The sequence below is a fragment of the Molothrus aeneus genome, unplaced genomic scaffold (assembly GCF_037042795.1).
Source record: "Molothrus aeneus isolate 106 unplaced genomic scaffold, BPBGC_Maene_1.0 scaffold_30, whole genome shotgun sequence".
Taxonomy (NCBI): domain Eukaryota; kingdom Metazoa; phylum Chordata; class Aves; order Passeriformes; family Icteridae; genus Molothrus; species Molothrus aeneus.
Window position 1 is genome coordinate 1,511,454 of NW_027098964.1, and position 19,952 is coordinate 1,531,405.

General features: G+C 65.6%; 3 protein-coding genes across 5 annotated transcripts; 2 read left to right on the forward strand and 1 right to left on the reverse strand.

The window, feature by feature from the left end:
• The first annotated feature begins 1,580 nt into the window (after window positions 1-1,580).
• On the forward strand, window positions 1,581-6,556 carry LRFN1 (leucine rich repeat and fibronectin type III domain containing 1). The gene is made up of 4 exons (XM_066570631.1): window positions 1,581-1,668; window positions 3,103-3,150; window positions 3,702-5,121; window positions 5,587-6,556. The coding sequence occupies exons 3-4, from the start codon at window positions 3,722-3,724 to the stop codon at window positions 6,176-6,178; spliced, it is 1,992 nt and encodes a 663-aa protein (XP_066426728.1). The 5' UTR covers window positions 1,581-1,668; window positions 3,103-3,150; window positions 3,702-3,721; the 3' UTR covers window positions 6,179-6,556.
• A 973-nt stretch (window positions 6,557-7,529) lies between these two features.
• Window positions 7,530-8,465, forward strand: SYCN (syncollin). Its single transcript, XM_066570838.1, has 2 exons — window positions 7,530-7,559; window positions 7,962-8,465. The coding sequence occupies exons 1-2, from the start codon at window positions 7,530-7,532 to the stop codon at window positions 8,463-8,465; spliced, it is 534 nt and encodes a 177-aa protein (XP_066426935.1).
• A 2,354-nt stretch (window positions 8,466-10,819) lies between these two features.
• PAK4 (p21 (RAC1) activated kinase 4) lies at window positions 10,820-19,713 on the reverse strand. 3 transcript variants are annotated; one of them, XM_066570692.1, is made up of 9 exons: window positions 19,649-19,713; window positions 19,305-19,365; window positions 16,317-16,533; window positions 13,582-13,953; window positions 12,383-12,516; window positions 12,179-12,305; window positions 11,718-11,843; window positions 11,171-11,305; window positions 10,820-11,100 (listed from the first exon to the last, which is right to left on the reverse strand). In XM_066570692.1, exons 3-9 carry the CDS (start codon window positions 16,515-16,517, stop codon window positions 10,945-10,947), a joined length of 1,251 nt encoding a protein of 416 aa, XP_066426789.1. In that variant the 5' UTR covers window positions 16,518-16,533; window positions 19,305-19,365; window positions 19,649-19,713; the 3' UTR covers window positions 10,820-10,944. The 3 variants fall into 3 exon arrangements, with proteins under 3 accessions (XP_066426789.1, XP_066426791.1, XP_066426790.1); XM_066570694.1 differs by lacking the exon at window positions 19,649-19,713 and adding an exon at window positions 14,960-15,127 and having other exon boundaries at window positions 13,582-13,827; window positions 19,305-19,576; XM_066570693.1 differs by lacking the exon at window positions 19,649-19,713 and having other exon boundaries at window positions 19,305-19,576.
• Between the last annotated feature and the right edge of the window lie 239 nt (window positions 19,714-19,952).

The following is a 19,952-nucleotide window of genomic DNA, read 5'->3' on the forward strand; positions in this document are numbered from 1 at the left end:
CGTCGCTGCGTCACGGCGCCGCCACCGCCAACGGGCCAATGAGAGGGCGGAGCGCCGCGGGGAGGGAACCAATGGCACGGGCGCAGGCGCGCGCGCCGAGGGGGCGGGGCCTCTGTGTGCACCGCCCCCTCGCTCTGGGCGCCACGCCCCCTCCGCGGCAACCGTCAATCACGGAGGCCGCGCCCCGCGCGGCCTCGCGCTGCCCGCGCTGGGGGCGGGGCCAGCGGAACCCCCCCAGCAACTCCCGCTGTGTCCCAGTAACCCCCAGTATCCCCCAGTAACCCCCAGTGCCCTCCCAGTAACCCCCAGTGCCCATCCCAGTGTCCCCCAGTAACTCCCAGTACCCCCCAGTGCACCCCAGTGCCCATCCCAGTGCCCTCCAGTGCCCTCCCAGTAACCCCCAGTGTCCCCCAGTAGCTCCCAGTAACTCCCAGTGCCCTCCCAGTAAACCCCAGTGCCCCCCAGTACCCCCCAGTATCCCCTCAGAGTCCCTCACTGTCCCCCCGGTGTCCATCCCCGTGTCCATTTGTCCATCCCTGTGTCTGTGTGTCCATCCCCGTGTCCCCGTGTCCATCTGTCTGTCCATATGTCCATCCCTATGTCCCTGTGTCCACCTCAGTGTCCATCCCCATGTCCGTCTGTCTATCTCCGTGTCTGCGTGTCCATCCCCGTGTCCATGTGTCCATCCCGGTGTCCATCTATCTGTCCGTGTGTCCATCTCCCTGTCCGTCCCCGTGTCTGTGTGTTCATCCCCCTGTCCGTGTGTCCATCCCCGTGTCCGTGTGTCCATCCCCGTGTCCGTCTGCCTGTCCATGTGTCCCAGTGTCCATCCCTGTGTCCCTCCTTGCGTCCGTGTGTCCATCCCGGTGTCCGTCCCCATGTCCCTGTGTCCGTCTGTCCATCCCCATGTCCGTGTGTCCATCCCGATGCCCATCTGTCTGTCCATGTGTCCATCCCCGTGTCCATCCCTGTGTCCATCCCGGTGTCCGTCCGTCCGTCCGTCCGTCCGCGCGCCCGCGGCCCCGCCCGGCCCCGCCCCGGCCCCGCCCCGGCCCCGCCCGGCCCCGCCCCGCCGGTTCTGCGGCTCCGAGCGGCGGCCGCGGCCTCACCGGGGCCTCACCGGGGCCTCTCCGGGGCCTCTCCGGGGCCTCTCGGGGCGGCGGCTCCGGGGCTGCTCCGGGACCCCCCGGCCGCGCCCGGGACCCATCCCCGGGATCCATCACCGGATCCATCCCCGAATCCATCCCGACATTCCCGGATCCCTCCCCGATCCCTCCCCGAATCCCTCCCGGTTCCTTCCCCGGTTCCCGGATCCCTCCCTGTTCCATCCCGGCATCCCCGGTTCCATCCCCGCATCCCCGATCCTCCATCCCGGTTCCATCCCCGCATCCCCGATCCCTCCCGGATCCCTCCCGGCTCCATCCCGGATCCCTCCCGGTCCCCATCCCCCTCCCCCCGGTCCCATCCCGGTGATTCCCGACACCCTCCCCCCCCATCGCCCCTCCCCAATTCCCGGTTCCCCTCCTCTCCCGGTGCCCCCCTCCCCCATTTCCCGGTTCCCCCCCAATTCCCGGTGCCCCCCCCGATGCCCCCCCGGTAGGGCGAGGCCCGACCCCCCCTCCCCCTCCGGAGCAGCGATGGGAGCGTCCGGGGGCTGAGCCCCCCCAGGTACGGCCGGACTGGGGGAACTGGGAGGGACTGGGAGGGACTGGGCCCTACTGGGCTGTGCTGGGCTGTGTTGGTCTGCACTGGGCCATACTGGGATGTACTGGGTCTGTGTTGGTCTGCACTGGGCCATACTGGGATGTACTGGGTCTGTGTTGGTCTGCACTGGGCCATACTGGGCCATACTGGGCTGTGCTGGGTCTGTGTTGGTCTGCACTGGGCCATACTGGGCCATACTGGGCTGTGCTGGGCTGTGTTGGTCTGCACTGGGCCATACTGGGCCATACTGGGATGTACTGGGCTGTGTTGGTCTGCACTGGGCCATACTGGGCCATACTGGGCTGTGCTGGGCTGTGTTGGTCTGCACTGGGCCATACTGGGATGTACTGGGCTGTGTTGGTCTGCACTGGGCCATACTGGGCCATACTGGGCTGTGCTGGTCTCTGCTGTGTCCTTATCAGCCTGGCGTGGCTGTGCTGGTGTGCATTGGGATGTGCTGGGCCATACTGGGTTGTACTGGGTTATACTGGGATGTGCTGGGCCATGCTGGTGTGTGCTGGTGTGTACTGGGCCGTACTGGGCCACGCTGGGCTGTGCTGGGCTGTACTGGTGTGTACTGGGCTGTACTGGGCTGTACTGGGCCACGCTGGGCTGTACTGGGCTGTACTGGGTTATACTGGGATGTGCTGGGCTGTGCTGGGATGTACTGGGATATGCTGGGATGTACTGGGCTGTACTGGGCCACACTGGGCTGTACTGGGCTGTACTGGGTTATACTGGGATGTGCTGGGCCATACTGGTGTGTGCTGGTGTGTACTGGGCCACACTGGGCCACACTGGGCCATGCTGGGCCATGCTGGGCTGTACTGGGATGTACTGGACTGTGCTGGGCTGTGCTGGGATGTACTGGGATGTACTGGGTTATACTGGGCTGTGCTGGGCTATATTGGGATATGCTGGGCTGTACTGGGCCATGCTGGGATGTGCTGGACTGTGCTGGGCTGTACTGGGATGTACTGGGATGTACTGGGATGTACTGTGCTATACTGGGATATGCTGGGCCGTGCTGGGCTGCGCTGGGATGTGCTGGGACGGATGTACTGGATTATACTGGGCCATACTGGGCCGTACTGGGTTATACTGGGCTGTGCTGGGCCATACTGGGCCATGCTGGGATGTACTGGGTTATACTGGGCCATACTGGGATGTACTGGGTTATACTGGGATATGCTGGGCCATACAGGTCCGCACTGGTCCATATTGGTCCATACTGGTGTGTACTGATCCGTACTGGTCCGCACCGGTCCGCACTGGTCCATACTGGTCCGTACTGGTCCGTACTGGTCCGCACTGGTCCGCACTGGTCTGTACTGGCCTGTATTGGTCCGTACTGGTCCGTACTGGTCTGTACTGGTCTGTACTGGTCTGTCCCCACAGGCCCCACGGCGACGCCTGGACAGGACCAACATGGAGCCCTGAGAGGAGGTACTGGGAGAACTGGGAGAACTGGGATCGAACTGGGATCTTACTGGGATCTTACTGGGATCTCACTGGGAGAACTGGGAGAACTGGGAGAACTGGGATCTTATTGGGATCTCACTGGGGTTTTGTGTTCTGCTGTGGGATCTTCTGGGACAGGTGGGATCTGCTGGGATCTCCTGGGCTCTGCTGGGCTCCACTGGGACCCCCATGGATCCACTGGGATCCACTGGGCTTTGCTGGGATCTACTGGGATCTCCTACGTTCTGCTGGGGCCTGCTGTGATCCCCTGGGCTCTGCTGGGATCCCCTGGAATCCACTGGCCTCTGTTGGGATTTACTGGGATCCACTGGGCTCTACTGGGACCCCCCGGGACCCCCCTGGGTCCCCTGGGCTCTGCTGGGACCCCCCGGGACCCCCCTGGGTCCCCTGGGCTCTGCTGGGCTCCGCTGGGACCCACGGGGCTCCGCTGGGCTCTGCTGGGCTCCGCTGGGCTCTGCCGGGATCCAGCCCCCCTGAGACCCCCGTTGTTGTTGTTGTTGTCTCCCGTGGCCCAGGCCCGGCCGCCGCCGCGGGGATGGCGAAGCTGCTGGTGCCGCTGGTGATGCTGGGCGCCGTCTCCGGTGCCGGGGTGGTGCCGGTGCCGCTGCCCCCGGCGCCGGTGTCCCCGCCGGTGTCGCCGCCGCGCTGCCCGGCGCGGTGCCTGTGCCCCGCGGCCGCGCCCAGCCCCACGCTGCTGTGCGCCCGCACGGGGCTGCTGGCGGTGCCGCCCAGCCTGGACCGCGCCGCCGTGGAGCTGCGCCTGGCCGACAACTTCATCGGCGCCGTGGGCCGCGCCGACTTCGCCAACATGAGCAGCCTGGTGCACCTGACGCTGTCGCGGAACGGGCTCCGCCGCCTCGCCCCCGGCGCCTTCGCCGACCTGCGGGCGCTGCGGGCGCTGCACCTGGACGGGAACCGGCTGCCGGCGCTGAGCGGGCCGCAGCTGCGCGGGCTGGCCAGCCTGCGCCACCTCATCCTGGCCAACAACCAGCTGGCCGCCATCGACGCCGCCGCCTTCGCCGCCTTCGCCGCCACCGTGGAGGACCTGGACCTGTCGCACAACAACCTGCCCGCGCTGCCCTGGGACGCCGTGGCGGCCATGGGCAGCCTGGCCACGCTGACGCTGGACCACAACCTGCTGGAGCGGGTGCCCGCGGGCGCCGTGGCGAGGCTGCCGCGCCTGGCCCGCCTGGACCTCACCGCGAACCGGCTGCGGGCGCTGCCGCCGGTACCGGGCCCGCCGGGGCCGTCGCTGGCGGCCGGGGGGAACCCCCTGCACTGCAACTGCGAATTGCTGTGGCTGCGCCGCGTGGCCCAGCCGGGCCGCCTGGAGACCTGCGCCACGCCGGCACCGCTGGCCGGGCGGCTGCTGGGCGCCGTGCCCGAGGAGGAGCTGACGTGCCGGGCGCCCTCGGTCACGGCCGCGGCCGCGCACCCGCCCGCGGTCACCGAGGGGCAGCCGCTGCGCCTGGGCTGCGCCGCCGTCGGGGACCCGCCGCCCGCGCTGCACTGGCTGGGCCCCGATGGGCGCGTGGTGCAGAACGGCTCCCGGCGCTCGGTGGGCGCCGACGGCTCCCTGGAGCTCCGCGTGGCCACGCTCCGGGACCACGGCGGCTTCACCTGCGTGGCCGCCAACGCCGCGGGAGAGGCGGCGGCGCGCGTCGAGGTGGTGGTGGTGCCGCTGCCGGTGCCGCGGGACGGGGCGCGGGACGGGGACGGGGACGGCGGCACCGAGGCGGGGCCCGGGCCCTCGGATATGGCCCAGGCGGGCGGCAATGACACCTGGGGGGGCCCCGGGGAGCGGCAGCGGGTGGTGGCGGCCGAGGTGACGGCGTCCTCGGCGCGGATCCGGTGGCTGCCGCAGCGCCACGTGCCCGGGGTGCGCATGGTGCAGATCCAGTACAACAGCTCGGCCGACGACAGCCTGGTCTACAGGTGGGCACCTGGGAACCCCCGACAGGTGTGCCTGGGGGGCTGGGAGGGGTCCTGGGGGGGAGATGTGGGGCTCCGGGGGGGTTTGGGGGGCTTTGGGGGGGGCTCAAGTGGGTTTGGGGCAGGGGAGGTTCAAGTGGATTTTGGGGGTCTTGGGGGCTCCAGGGGGGTCTGGGAAGGATTTGTGTGTCCGGGAGGGTTCTGGGGGAGGGCGTTCAGGGGGGTCCTGGGGGGGCTTTGAGGGGATCTGGGGGACACCAAGGGAATTCTCTGTGCCTGGGGGGCTTCCGGGGTCCCTGGTGCGCTCCTAGGGACACTCAGGGGGTCCTGGGGGTCTCTGATGTGTTTGGGATGGGATTGAGGACGCGTTTGGGGGATCCTGGGCGGGTTTTCTGCTTCCTGGGGGGGGGCAAAGGGGGGGTGCGGGGGTCTCGCCGCACTCCCGACTCCCCCTCGCCCCCTCCCCAGGTTGCTGCCCCCCTCCAGCCGCACCTTCGTGCTGCGGGATTTGGTCCCCGGCCGCCAGTACGAGCTGTGCGTGTCCGCGCTGCGCGTCCTCGGCGACCCCCCCGCCGCCCCCCGCCCGCTCGGCTGCGTCTCCTTCGCCACGGCCGCCGCCCCCCCGGGCTGCTCCGCGCCGCCCCGGCCCCATTTCCTGGGGGGCACCGTCATCATCGTCATCGGCGCCGCCATCGCCGCCTCCGTGCTCGTCTTCATCCTCATCCTCACGGCGCGCTGGAAGGCGGCGGCGGCGGCGGGGGCGCGGCGCCCCCCGCCCACCCTCACCAGCGTCTGCTCGCAGACCAACGGCGGCCCCCGGCCCGCCGAGACCCCCGAGCTGCCCGCGCTGCCCCCGCTGCCCCCGGCGGCGGGCGGGGGTCCCGGGGGTCCCGGGGGCGGGGCGCGGGCCTTGTTCCCCAGCCACAGCTACCCCCGGCGGGCGCGGCCGCGGCGCCACGGGTCCCTGCCGAGGCTGGACGGGCCCGAGGGGACCCCGCTGGGACCCCCCCTGCGCCCCTCCTTCGGCAGCACCCACTGGATGCTGGAGAGCACCGTCTGAGGGGGGGGAGGGCGGCGGGAATCCTCCCCCGGGACCCCCCTCTTGAGCAGCACCCACTGGGACCCCCCCCAAATCCTCCTGGGGGGGACAGCGGTGGGACCCCCCCCCCCCCCTCTCCCGGGTGACCAAACGCAGCCCCGGCGGCTCTTGGCGGGGAGGGGGGGTCCCGGGAGCCCCCCCGGACCCCCGTGGGTGCCCCCAGGTGCCCCCCCCCTCCTCCGCCCTGGGGGTACCTGTATGCAAACCTTCCCCCGCCCCCCCCCCAAAACCCGCACGCGTGGGGACCCCGACACGTGCGGGGGGCGTGGGGACCGTGACGGGGAGACCGCGCCCCCCCCCCAGAATTCTGCGGCTCCCCCCCCCACGCGTGTGTGTGTCCGCCCCCCACCCCAAAATGCGCACTTGGGACTTGGTGTGTGCGCCCCAAAATTCGTGTGCCCCCCCCCCACCCGTGCGTGCCCGGCCCGCCCCCCCCGCGGTGCCTTCGGCCGGGCCGGGGGGGCCCCGCGCACGCCCCCCCCCGACATCTCTGCACAGATGACACGAGACCCGCAGCCCCCCCCCCCAAATAAAACCCCCCGCCCCCCGTGGGGATGGGGGGTGGTGGGGGCCAAAAAAGGGGGGGGCCCCTCGGATGCCTGGGGACCTCCCCGTGTGTCCCTCCCGTGGCCTCTGCCCCCCCCCCCCCCCAAAAAAAACTCGACCCGGGGGTCCCTATCTGGCTGGTCTGGATAACCCTGGGGGGGCGCCCCCAGCCCCCCCGCCCATTTCCCTCCCACCCCCATTCCTCCCCACCCCAAAAAAAGCCTCAGCTCCTCCCCGTGTGCTCCCCCCTCCCCAAAATGCCGCCCCCCCACCACCAGCCGCCCCCCCCGGCCCCCGCAGTGTTTAACACGAGTTTTTACATTAAAAACCTGTGCCCCCCCCGGGGCAGAAACACGAGTGTCACTGGGGGGGGCACGCTCTGTATTTTGGGTCTGGGGGGGGTCCCTGTTTGGGGCTGGGGGGTCTCTGTTTGGGGTGGGGGGGTGCACTCTGTATTTTGGGGCTGGGGGGGTCCCTGTTTGGGGCTGGGGGGGGGGGCGCTCTGTATTTTGGGTCTGGGGGGGTCCCTGTTTGGGGCTGGGGGGTCTCTGTTTGGGGTGGGGGGGTGCGCTCTGTATTTTGGGGCTGGGAGGGTCCCTGTTTGGGGCTGGGGGGGGTGTCTCTGTTTGGGGCTGGGGGGGGTGTCTCTGTTTGGGGCGGGGGGCGCGCTCTGTATTTTGGGGCGGGGGGTTTCATTTCCTGGGGGGTCCCGGCCCAATGCGAGCTCCCCCCCCCCGAGGTTCTCCCCCCCCCGTCTGTTCCCGCAATGTGGGCGGGTCAGGACTATGCTAATGAGGCAACAATCCCCGCCCCCCTGCGGTTGCCATGGTGACCGTCGCGGGGAGCTCAGCGGGACCACGACGGCATCATGAATATGCAAATAAGGGGCGGAGCCCACAAGAAAAAACCCCACCGGCTAATTATGCCCTCATTTGCATACAGAACACTTTGGCCCCAGCCGGGCCTTGGGCAGGGGCGAGGAGCCAAGGCCGGGGGGGGGGGGGGGGTCACCTGTGACCCTTCCCACGGCAGGGGGAGGGGCTGCAGACCTTGAGACCCCCCCCCACACACCTGCGTCCCCTCCTGGGGACCCCCCTCACCTGTGTCCCTTCCGCACGCACCTGTGTCCCTTCCCACGGTGGGGCGGAGGGCTGCGGACCTTGGGACGGCCCCCGCACACACCTGCGTCCCCTCCCAGGTGTGCCCCGCCCGCCGGCCTTGGGGCCGGGCTATAACCTCAGCCCCAGGGCCCCGCACGGCGCCAGCGGGTGACACCAGGCGACGTCGGGAGGTGGCGGCGATGCTGGCGCTGCTGGTGACGCTGGTGCTGGCCCTGCTGGGGGCGCGGGGGGCGGTCGCGCAGTGCCCCTCGCCCGCCGAGCTGCGCCCCTCGAACGGGACCCGGCTCTGCGCGCTGCTCTACGCCGACGACAGCCCCTACTACGAGCAGTGCTGCGCCGGGGACGTGCTCGAGGTGCTCCCGGGCGCCGACCTGCCCTACCTGCCCAGCGGCTGGGCCGGCCGCGCCTCCTCGCTCGTGGTGGGCACCAGGTGCGAGCTCACCGTGTGGTCCCGCCGCGCCAAGGAGGGGAAATCGCGGCGCTTCGGGGCGGGAGCGGTGCCGCGGCTGCAGGAGGTGAGGAAGGGGCTCTTCGGGGACTGGAACGACGCCATCCGAGCCTTGTATTGCACCTGCAAGTGAGCACGGGGGACCGGGGGCTCTTTGGGGACTGGAACGACGCCATCCGAGCCTTGTATTGCACCTGCAAGTGAGGGTGGGGGGACACGGGGGCTCTTCGGGGACTGGAACGACGCCATCCGAGCCCTCTACTGCACCTGCAAGTGAGGGTGGGGGGACACGGGGGGATATGGGGTGGTGGGAGGTGAGGAGGGGGCTCTTCGGGGCCATCCATGCCTTGCACTGCACCTGCAAGTGAGGGTGGGGGGACACGGGGGGCACACGGGCCAGCACAGGTCAGCACAGGTCAGGATGGGCCAGCGCAGGTCACCACGAGCCAACGAGGGCCACCACGACCTGGCGCGGGCCAGAATGGGCCATCGTGGGTCACCATGAGCCAGCGCGGGCCAGGATGTGCCAGCGTGGGCCAGGATGTGCCAGCGTGGGCCAGGATGTGCCAGCGTGGGTCAGGATGTGCCAGCGTGGGTCACCATGAGCCAGCGCGGGTCAGGATGTGCCAGCGTGGGTCAGGATGTGCCAACGTGGGTCAGGATGTGCCAGCGTGGGTCAGGATGTGCCAGCGTGGGTCACCATGAGCCAGCGTGGGTCAGGATGTGCCAACGTGGGTCAGGATGTGCCAGCGTGGGTCACTGTGACCTGGCACGGGTCAGGATGTGCCAGCACGGGTCACCGTGTGCCAACGCGAGTCAGCGCGGGTCAGCCTGAGTCAATGAGGGCCAAACCACCCCCAAGCTGGCCCAGATGAGCTGACACAAGCCAACGCTGGCCAAGACAAGCCAAGGCGATCCAGCAGTGGCCAAGATTCACCATCCGGGGCCGAGCCAGGCCAAGCCAAGGCAAGCCAGGACAAGCCGGCCAAGATTCACCATCAGGAGCTGACCCAAGCCAAGCCAAGCCGAGTCAACGTGAGCTGGCACTGGCCACAATTCATCATCAAGGACCAACCCGAGCCGAGCCGAGCGGAGCCACTGCGGGACCCCATGTGCCCCCCCTGCCCCCCCTGCAGCCAATAAAGCCCTGAGGCAGCAGCAGCTCCTGCCTGGGGGTCCTTTATTGGGGAGGGGGTGTCCCCACGCCCCCTGCCCACGTCAGGAGTGTTGTTTATTGGGGAGGGGGTGTCCCCACGCCCCCCACGCATACCCCCCACCCCCCAAAAGAAGCACACACAGCACGCGGGGGGGTCCAAAAGGACATGTGTAATTTTGGGGGGGCCCCGTGTCCCCCCAGGGCCCCCCCCTCCCGCGCGGTACAAAACCCGACCATATAAATATCAATTTTTTGTTAAAAAACAAAAAAAAACAAAACCGAGGGGGGCACGGGGGGGAAAGGAACCAACCAAACAAAAAAACCCCAAAATCAACAAAAACTGGGGGGGGGACACACCCCGAATCAGTAGTGTGGTGTGGGGGGGGGAGAGGGGGAGGCTGTAGTTTTGGGGACCCCCCCTCACGGAGATGGGGGGGGGGGCGTACCCCAAGTGCCCCCCGAATTGGGTAGAAAAGAAGAGGCTAAAAACAAAACAAAAAAAAAGGGGGAAATGCCCCAAAATGGGTCCCAAAGGCGGGGGGGGGAGCGGGAGGAGCCCGTGCACCCCCAAATCTCAGGGATGGTGGCCTCCCCCTCCCCCCAAAATCTCTGCTGGGGGGTCCCCAGCTCAGTAGTATAGGTTGGGGGGGCCGGGGTCCCCCAGAACATCCCAGTCCCGCTCCAGTTTGGGGGGGCTGCTGAGGAGGAGGAGGAGGAGGAGGAGGAGGAGGGGGCCAGGAGTCGCCCCCTGGGGTAGGGGGGGTCTCCCCCGCGGTGGGAGGGGTCTCCCCACCAGTCTGGGGGTCTCTTCCCCAGTCTGGGGGTGTCTCCCCCTGAGCAGGAGGGGTCTCCCCCAGTCCGAGGGTCTCTCCCACAGTCTGGGGATCTCTCCCCGGTCTGGGGGTCTCTTCCCCAGTCTGGGGGTCTTTTCCCCAGTCCGAGGGTCTCTCCCCGGTCTGGGGGTCTCCCCCTGGTTTGGGGGTCTCTCCCCCTGGCTGGGGGTCTCTCCCCCTGGCTGGGGGTCTCTCCCCGGTCTGGGGGTCTCTCCCCCAGTCCGAGGGTCTCTCCCCGGTCTGGGGGTCTCTCCCCAGTCCGAGGATCTCTCCCCCAGTCCGAGGGTCTCTCCCCGGTCTGGGGGTCTCTCCCCAGTCCGAGGATCTCTCCCCCAGTCCGAGGGTCTCTCCCCGGTTTGGGGGTCTCTCCCCCTGGCTGGGGGTCTCTCCCCGGTCTGGGGGTCTCTCCCCAGTCCGAGGATCTCTCCCCCAGTCCGAGGGTCTCTCCCCGGTCTGGGGGTCTCTCCCCCTGGCTGGGGGTCTCTCCCCCTGGCTGGGGGTCTCTCCCCGTTGCCGGGGGTCTCTCCCCCTGGCTGGGGGTCTCTCCCCGGTCTGGGGGTCTCTCCCCATTGCCGGGGGTCCCTCCCCATTGCCGGGGGTCCCTCCCCCGGCCCGGGGGTCTCTCAGCGCAGCCGGTGCTGCCGCATGAGGGGCACGATGCAGGCGGGGGGCCCGGCCAGGCCCAGGAAGGGGTGACGGAGCAGCTCCGGGGCGCTCGCTCGCTGCGCCGGGTCCCGCACCAGCATCCGCTCCAGGAACCCCTTCAGGGATGGGGACACCTGGGGGGGAAACGGGGGCGTGAGAGACTCCCAGGAAGGGGGGGACTCCCCCTGCCCCACCCCGAGTTACCTTGTGGCCGTTCTTGAGCCGGGGGGGCAGGTTGTCCCGGATCAGCTTCATGGCTTTGAGGGGGGGCTCGTTGAAATAAGGGGGTTCCCCGTCCACCATCTCGATGACCATCACCCCCAGGGACCAGATGTCCACCTGGGGGGGGGTGTTCACCCCAAAAATGACCAAAAATGAGGAGGGGGTTAGGGGGGCAGCCCCTCAAACCCACTCCGTGCCACTTGGAGCCCCTCAAACATACACTGGGTATCCCCAGACCCACCCTGGGCAATCCTAACCCTACCCTGCTCTCCCTTAAACCCGTTCCAAACCCACCCTGGGCACCCTTAAACCCATCCTGGGTTTAAACCCACCCCTAAACCCATTCCAAACCCACCCTGGGCACCCCCAAACCCATCCCAACCTCCCCACAAGACACCTCGAGGTGGCAGAGAAGGCAGGAGATGAACCTGGGGGCCCGCACACCCACCCCAAGCCCCCTGAAGCCCACCCTAAACAGCCCCTAACGCAGCCCAGGACCCCCCAAACCCCCCCGAGCCCCCTGACCCACCTCTGGGCCGTAGGGCAGGCGGGAGATGAGCTCGGGGGCCATCCAGTAGGGGGTCCCCACCAGGGACTTGCGCCGCGGCACGTCCTTGTTCACTTGGGCACAGAACCCAAAATCCGAGAGTTTCACCTGCCAGGGGTCCGGGGGCGTCAGGGCGGGACCCCAAAGGGTCGGGGGGAGGTTTGGGGGGCCAAATCCCAGAGTTTCACCTGCCAGCGGGGCTGGGACCCCAAAGGGTCAGGGGGGAGGTTTGGGGGGCCAAATCCCAGAGTTTCACCTGCCAGCGGGGCTGGGACCCCAAAGGGTCGGGGGGAGGTTTGGGGGGCCAAATCCCAGAGTTTCACCTGCCAGCAGGGCTGGGACCCCAAAGGGTCGGGGGGAGGTTTGGGGGGCCTTTCTGGGGATCCCCCCCGGCCCCTTTTTGGAGGTTTTCTCCCCAGTTTGCCCCAAACCAGGCCACCTACCCGTCCGTCGTGCGTGAGGAGGATGGAGTCGCTCTTGATGTCGCGGTGGATGACGCCCTGGGCGTGGAGCACGGCGAGCGCGCGCAGCACCGAGCGGCACACGGCGGCGATCTGCTCCTCTGACATCCTGGGGAGGGCGGATTGTCACCGGGCTGCCACCTCTGTCACCCCCCGCGTCCCCCCTGCTCCCCCAGGTGTGCTCACCTGGTGTGGGTGACGATGTCGGTCAGGGCGCCGCCCTCCAGGAACTCCATCACCACCCAGAGCTCGTCGCCCACCAGGTAACTGTTGTACATCTGCACGACGTTCTCGTGCTGGTGGTCCCTCATGATCACCACCTGGGGACAGGGGGACGTGGGCATGGGGGCCTGGCGCCGTCCCCTGAGAGCCTTGGGGACCCCTGAGAGCCTTGGGGACACGGGCATGGGGGGGAACACGGCCATGGGGGCCTGGCACTGTCCCTGAGAGCCTTGGGGACCCCTGAGAGCCTTGGGGACATGGGCATGGGGGGGAACACGGCCATGGGGCCTGGCACTGTCCCTGAGAGCCTTGGGGACACGGCCATGGCAGCCTGGCACTGTCCCCGGGGGTCCTCAGGCCATCAGGAGCTCCCTGCTGGGTCACCAAGAGCTCTTGGAGGGGTCCCCAGGGTGTCCTGAGGGTCCCCAAGACTCTCAAAGGGTCCCCAAGGCTCTCAGGGCTCCCCAAGCCTCTCAGGGGCTCCCCAAGCCTCTCAGGGCTCCCCAAGCCTCTCAGGGGCTCCCCAAGCCTCTCAGGGCTCCCCAAGCCTCTCAGGGCTCCCCAAGGCTCTCAGGGGCTCCCCAAGCCTCTCAGGGCTCCCCAAGCCTCTCAGGGGCTCCCCAAGCCTCTCAGGGCTCCCCAAGCCTCTCAGGGGCTCCCCAAGGCTCTCAGGGCTCCCCAAGCCTCTCAGGGGCTCCCCAAGGCTCTCAGGGGCTCCCCAAGGCTCTCAGGGGCTCCCCAAGCCTCTCAGGGGCTCCCCAAGGCTCTCAGGGGCTCCCCAAAGCTCTCAGGGCTCCCCAAGGCTCACAGGGCTCCCCAAGCCTCTCAGGGCTCCCCAAGGCTCTCAGGGGCTCCCCAAGGCTCTCAGGGCTCCCCAAGCCTCTCAGGGGCTCCCCAAGCCTCTCAGGGCTCCCCAAGCCTCTCAGGGGCTCCCCAAGCCTCTCAGGGGCTCCCCAAGCCTCTCAGGGCTCCCCAAGGCTCCCAGGGCTCCCCAAGGCTCTCAGGGGCTCCCCAAGGCTCTCAGGGCTCCCCAAGGCTCCCAGGGCTCCCCAAGGCTCTCAGGGGCTCCCCAAGGCTCTCAGGGCTCCCCAAGGCTCTCAGGGGCTCCCCAAGGCTCTCAGGGGCTCCCCAAGCCTCTCAGGGCTCCCCGGGGCTGCGCTCACCTCGTTGAAGAGCAGCTCCCTCCTCTGCTGCTTGCGCAGGTCCATCTTCTTGACGGCCACGAGCTGCCCGGAGCCGCGCACGGTGGCGATGCACACCACGCCCGTGGAGCCCTCGCCGATCTTGATGAAGTTGTCCAGGTAGGAGCGGGGGTCCCCGGGGTCCACCACCATCTGCAGCGCCGCTCGGAACTGCTCGTGGGACACGCGCTGGGGCACGGCGGGGCCGGGCCCGCGCGGGGCCGGGGGCTCCGGGGGCGCCGGGGGAGGAGGAGGAGGAGGTTCCGGGGCTTTGGGGGCTTGGGGGGCTCCTCCTGAGGTGGGGAGCGGCCCGTTGGGGGGCACCTCCTGAGGGCGTCCTGCGGGGTGATCGGCCTGTGGGGACACGGAGAGAAGCGTCAGAGCCGGGGACTGCTGAGTGAGGAGGAGGAGGAGGAGGAAGAGACTCGGGAAGGGCTGAGGGAGGAGGAGGAGGAGGAAGAGACTCAGGGGTCAGAGCCCAGGATTGCCGTGGGAATGAAGGGCTGAGGGAGGAGGAGGAAGAGGAGCAGAGAACCCGCTCTGGAAGAGGAAGCAGAACAGCAGCAGCAAGAAGAGGAAGAGGAGCAGAGAACCCGCTCTGGAAGAGGAAACAGAGCAGCAGCAAGAAGAGGAAGAGGAGCAGAGAACCCGCTCTGGAAGAGGAAAAGGAGCAGAGAACTCACTCTGGAAGAGGAAAAGGAGCAGAGAACTCACTCTGGAAGAGGAAAAGGAGCAGAGAATTCACTCTGGAAGAGGAAGCAGAGCAGTGAGAAGAAGAAGAAGCGGAGGAAGAAGAAGAAGCAGCAGAAAAAGCAGAAGAAGCAGCAGAACAAGAAGAAGAAGAAACTGCTCCAGAGCGAAGGATGTGGCTGGGGAAGGAAGCTGCTGCTGATCCCAGTGGAAGCCGTGAGGAAGAGGAGCAGAGAACCTGCACTGGAAAAGGAAGCAGAGCAGGAAGAAGAAGAAGAGGAAGCAGAGCAGCAGGAAGAAGAGGAGGAAGAGGAGCAGAGAACCCACTCTGGAAGAGGAAGCCGAGCAGCAAGAAGAAGAAGAGGAGGATGAGGCAGCCCTGGGCTCCCTCCTTTACCTGGGCGCTGCCCCCCGGGCCGGGGTCGGTGTCAGCTCGGGGGTAGGTGTGGAAGGGGCGTCCTGGCGCCGTCTTCAGCCCCTCGCGGGGGGCGCCGGGGCCGTCGGGGGGCCGCAGGTCGGGCCCCGAGAGCGGGCGCTGCTCGCGGGCTGGGGGCCGCGGGGGCCCCTCCCCGGCCGAGCTGGACTTGGGGCGGCCCCCGGGGGCGGGGTGGGGGCGGGCCGGGGGGTCCGGCCGGGGCTGGGCGGGGCCCGGCCGGGGCTGGGGGGGCACGCCCGGGGCCAGGCCGTTCTCCGGGGAGGGGCAGGGGGGGCTGTCCCGGCGCAGGGAGTTGGAGCGGGACACGGACACGGCCGCCAGCTCGTCCAGGAGCCACGCCAGGGTCCGGTCACGGCCGCCGGGGGTCCCATCCTGGGGCCCTTTGGAGCCGCGCACAATGGGCTGCGGGAAGGGGGGGACACACCGGGGGAGAAAGGGAAAAAAGGAAAAAAAAACAACAGAAAAGTGACGTGGAATGGCTGCAGGATGGGCACAGCAGAGGGGGTTTGGCTGGGGAGAGTCCCAGAGGCACAAACTGGGGGCTAACCTCGATGGGAGGGTCCGAAAATATTGGGAAGGGTTTGATGGGGTGGGAATGGGGGGAACATCAGGGCTGAGGGGGGAATGGGGGATGTGGGAATATGGGGGATGTGGGAATGAATGGGGGACACACAACGGGGAAGGGATCAGGTGGGAGTGACCCCGTGGGGTGGGGCTGGTTCAGGGAGTGGGGCAGGGCCTCACTGGGGGATCCCTGTCCTGGGGGACCCCATCATCACCTCCCTGCCCCAAGACCCCCAAATTCCTCCCCGTTTGACCCCAAAGAGCATCCAGGACACCCTTATAATACTCCAAGACCCCAAAATCTCCCAAACCCACCCCAGGGACTGAATGAGGCCCCACCTCCCGCCATGATTCCCAAATCCCCTGGTCCATAACTCCCCTATTTGTCTTTTTTGGGAGGTAGGAAAGGCATGGGGACCCAGCTCCCACCTCCCTGACCCCCAAATCCCTCCCAGTTTGGCTTTTTGAGTGGCTGGCACCCCCTGACCTGCTCCACAACCCCCCAGTATCAAACAACCCCAAAATCCCCTCATTCCAAGACGCCCAAACTGCCCCAAATTCAACCCCAAAGAGCACCCAGACCCCCATTACCTCCTCCAGGACCCCCAAACTGCCCCAAATTCAACCCCAAAGAGCACCCAGACCCCCATTACCTCCTCCAGGACCCCCAAACTGCCCCAAATTCAACCCCAAAGAGCACCCAGACCCATATTACCTCCTCCAGGACCCCCAAACTGCCCCAAATTCAACCCCAAAGAGCACCCAGACCCATATTACCTCCTCCAGAACCCCCAAAGTGCCCCCAGTTCAACCCCAAAGAGTACCAGACCCCCATTACCTCCTCCAGGACCCCCAAACCGGCCCCAATTCAACCCCAAAGAGTACCCAGACCCCCAAGCTGCCCCAAATTCAACCCCAAACATTGCCCAGCACCCCGTTACCTCCTCCAAGACCCCAAACCCCGAGTGCTGACCCCATTTGGGCCCTGCCCAGCCCAGGACGCCCCGGATTCCCGCGGTTTCCGCACCTTGTGGGCCCCGCGGATGGCGGTGATGCAGGCGGGGTCCACGAGGGGCTTGGGGCGCCGGGCGGACTCCTCGAGCAGCCCCTGCCACTGGCGGGGCAGCCCCGTGAAGCGCTGCTCCGAGGGGTCGTAGCCCGTGTGCACCCGGTGCTCGAAGTTGGACGGCGCCGAGATCTCCACGCGCTTCTTCTTCTTGGAGAACATGGCGCGGGCTGTGCTCCTGGGAACGGGGCAAAAACCCGGATTTAGCAGGTGGGAAATGAGGGCTGGCAGCAGGAGCGGTGTCAGACCCTGAAATCCAGCCCTGGGAACGGGATCAGCCCTGAAAATCCCGCTGCTGGAATGGCTTTTATCCATCCACCAGCCACGTCCATCCAAAACCCTCCACCTTTATCCAGTTACTTCCCATTTCTCCCCCAAATCCAGGCTTGAAAACACCAGAAACTCCCACTTGGAAATGGGATTAATCTATTAACCCACCAACCCAACCTGAACCAACAAACAGATTTAAAGCACCTCAAAAAGCCACAAAAAAATCTGTTTTTCCTGGGATCCAGTGCCAGGATCAGCGTTCTGGGGCACCATCCAAGGGTTTGATTTCATTCCCTGTTTTCCCATGGTTTTTCCTGCACTTTCCAGGCCAAGAACGAGCTCAGCTGGGAGGGTTTTGGGCCTGTGATCCCAGTGGGGGCACGAATCCCACTGGGAATGGCCCCAAAATCCCACGGATCCCGGGCGGGTCCGTTTTTCCCACTTTCACTGCTTTTCCTGGTGGCAATTTCCCCGTTTCCTCCCATTTTTTCCTATCTCCTTGGCTCAATCCCATTTTCCAGGCTCCAGAATCCCGCTGCTTCCAAGGTTTCTCACTGCTTTTCCCCAATCTTTGAGGATTTCTCCTTAAAACAAAGATCCATCGTGAAGTTTTTCTTCTCCTCCTCCTCCTCCACTTCGACCCCAGCCAAAAACACAGAATTCCGTGTTTTCTCCATTTTCCCTGCTCATCCCGGGCTGATCCCTCCTTCCACCTTCCTGGGAATCCTCTGGGGATTGCCAAAATCCATTTTTTTAAGGAAAACCCTCCTGGTTTGGGGAAATTGCAGCTGCGTTTGGGGTGGGAGGATTAAAATCTGCTGCATTTGGGCTTTTCTGCATGGGAAATATCCGAGGATGACCCAGCTCAGCCGGGATGAGGTGCAGCATCCATAACCTCTGGACACCAAATCCATGGGATTTCACCCCAAAACCTCTCTTTTTTCCAGATGGTTGTGGAAATCTGGTGGTACTTGGCAGGGGCAGAGAGGTCCTGAGGAATTCCAGAGGGTGGGATGGGGGCCAGGAGGGGGTGAAGTTGTTCCTCAGCCCTTCCCAGGCCGCATTCCTGGGATCCCAGCGGGGTTTAATTAGTCACCAATTAACGAGGAACTGAATCTGCACCAGGCAGGATAATCGCCTGTTTTCCCTAAAATTCCCAACAAAATCCCACAAATTCCCCCCAAAATCAGTGGCACTCAGGCTGTGTCCTGGTGGGAATTGTGCTCCCCACAAAGGGGCCACAATTCCCAGGAAAACCAGGCTGGGAAGGAGCTGGAATCCTGGGAAGGAGCTGGAATCCTGGGATTCCCAACCGAGGGGTCAGAATTCCTGGGAAAGCCAGGCCGGGAATTCTGGGATTCCCCACCAAGGGGCTGGAATCCCCACCGAGGGGTCAGAATTCCAGGAAAAGCCAGGCTGGGGCCGGAGCGGGTTGGACTGGCCGAGCTGGATCTGCAGCAGGAGGAGGAGAAGGAGGAGGAGGAGGAGAAGTGCCGGCCTTTGCTCCGGAGGAATCCCGGAATTCCAGGAATCCGGAGCCTCTGAAGCTCAGGGGAACAGGAAAAAAAAAAAAGATCCGGGAAGGGAACCAGGAGATCCCGGGAAAAGGGGAATGAAGTGCTCAGAGCTTCCGGAAAAACCGGGAAGGGAAAACCGGGAAGGGAGAGAGCAGGGAAACGAGGGAGGAGAACCAGGAAAGGGAAAAAGCGTGGAAGGAAGAGGAGAAAGAGGAATTCTGTCGGAATTCTGCCCTTTTCCTGCAGCAGGAAGTTTCCCAGGAGCTGGAAGTCCAGGGAGAGGGAGGGAGGAAGGGAGGGAGGTCGGGAATCTCTGGCTCGGGGCAAAGGAAGGGCAAATTAACGAGGGTCCAATTAATCAGTAACGATCCCATCCATCCGTGACAACCCAGGTGCCCAAAAATCCAGGAAAACGCAAATCCCTCCCCAAAATCCAGGAAAACGCAAATCCCTCCCGGGGCCGGCTCGGGAGCACCTCCAGAAAAACCAAATATGCCTGCCAGGGCCTTTATCCCATGGGAAAGGAACAAATTAAAGGATTAATCAAAGCCAGGGGCAGGAATGTCCTTGGAATTTCTTCCTGGAAACCCCTGCTCGTCCCACAGCTGTTAAGGAGGTGTTAGTGACCAAATTCCCAGCTTTTACCCCCAAAACCCAACAGGGAATGGGAGCGGGGGGAAGTTTTTGGCCATTTCCAAAGGATTCCTGGATCTTTTCCACATCTGGTTATTTCCCATAAACCCAAATTCCACTTATTTCCAAAACAACCCCAGGTCAACCCCTCTATCCCACCATTACTTTGGAAATTCACTAAATTTCAGAGAAAACACAAATAAATTCCAAATCCAGAGGCTTTTCTGATTTTTTTCTCTTTTTCCTCCTTTTCCATTGAGAAATGGCGACAGAAGCACCACAGAAAACCAGTGGGGATGGCAATTTCCCTTCCTGATGTGCCAAAATTTGGGGGAAATGCTGTTTTTAAGGAGTCAGGACATTCCTGAGGAATCCCAGAGCCCCTGCACCTTGGGGCTCCTGACCCAAATCCACGGGAAAAACCCATCCCAGGGCTCTGGATGGGATTGTGGGGAGGAGACCCCCAAATCCCCGCGGGATCAGAAATTCCAGGAATTAACTCGGAATTAACTCGGAATTCGCTTCCTACCTTCCGCCAAGGGAAAACTTTCCTGCCTCAGCTGCGCGTTCCGGCTCCTCCGCTCAAAGTGCTGCAGAGGGAGAAGGGAATTCCCTCAGGAGCAGCCCCGAGCCCCCATTTTGGGGAGTTTTTGGGGTTTTTTTAGGGCGGGGAGCGGTGGGGTCCATATCCCCAATCCCAGAGCTTCCCCAGGCTGCTGCTGCCGCCCTTCCGGCGATTTGGGGAGGCTCAAACCGGCCCCATGACCGCCCCCTTCCATCACCGAACAACCCCTTAGCTTTGCGGGGGTCTCCAAATCCCCCCGAAATCCCCAAATCCGCCCCAAATCCCCCCCGGGCCCCCTCAGGCCTCACTCGGCCGCCGCCGCCGCCATGTTGGGATCCAACCACATCCGGGTCCTCCCACGCCCGCGTCGCCGCGGCGACAGACCACACCTCTAGGGGCGGGGACACAGGCAGGAGGGGCGGAGCGAGCCATATATGGGCAAATAGAGGGCGATGGTGAGCCAAATATGGGTAGGAGGCGTGGCCTAGGACGGGGCGGAGCCGAATAAGGGTGGGGAGATAATTTTGGGGCGGGGTTTATAGAGAGGGGGCGTGGCCTAACGCGGAAGTTGCTGCCGAAGGGGCGGATCTCCAGCAATCAATTGCAGTCTGA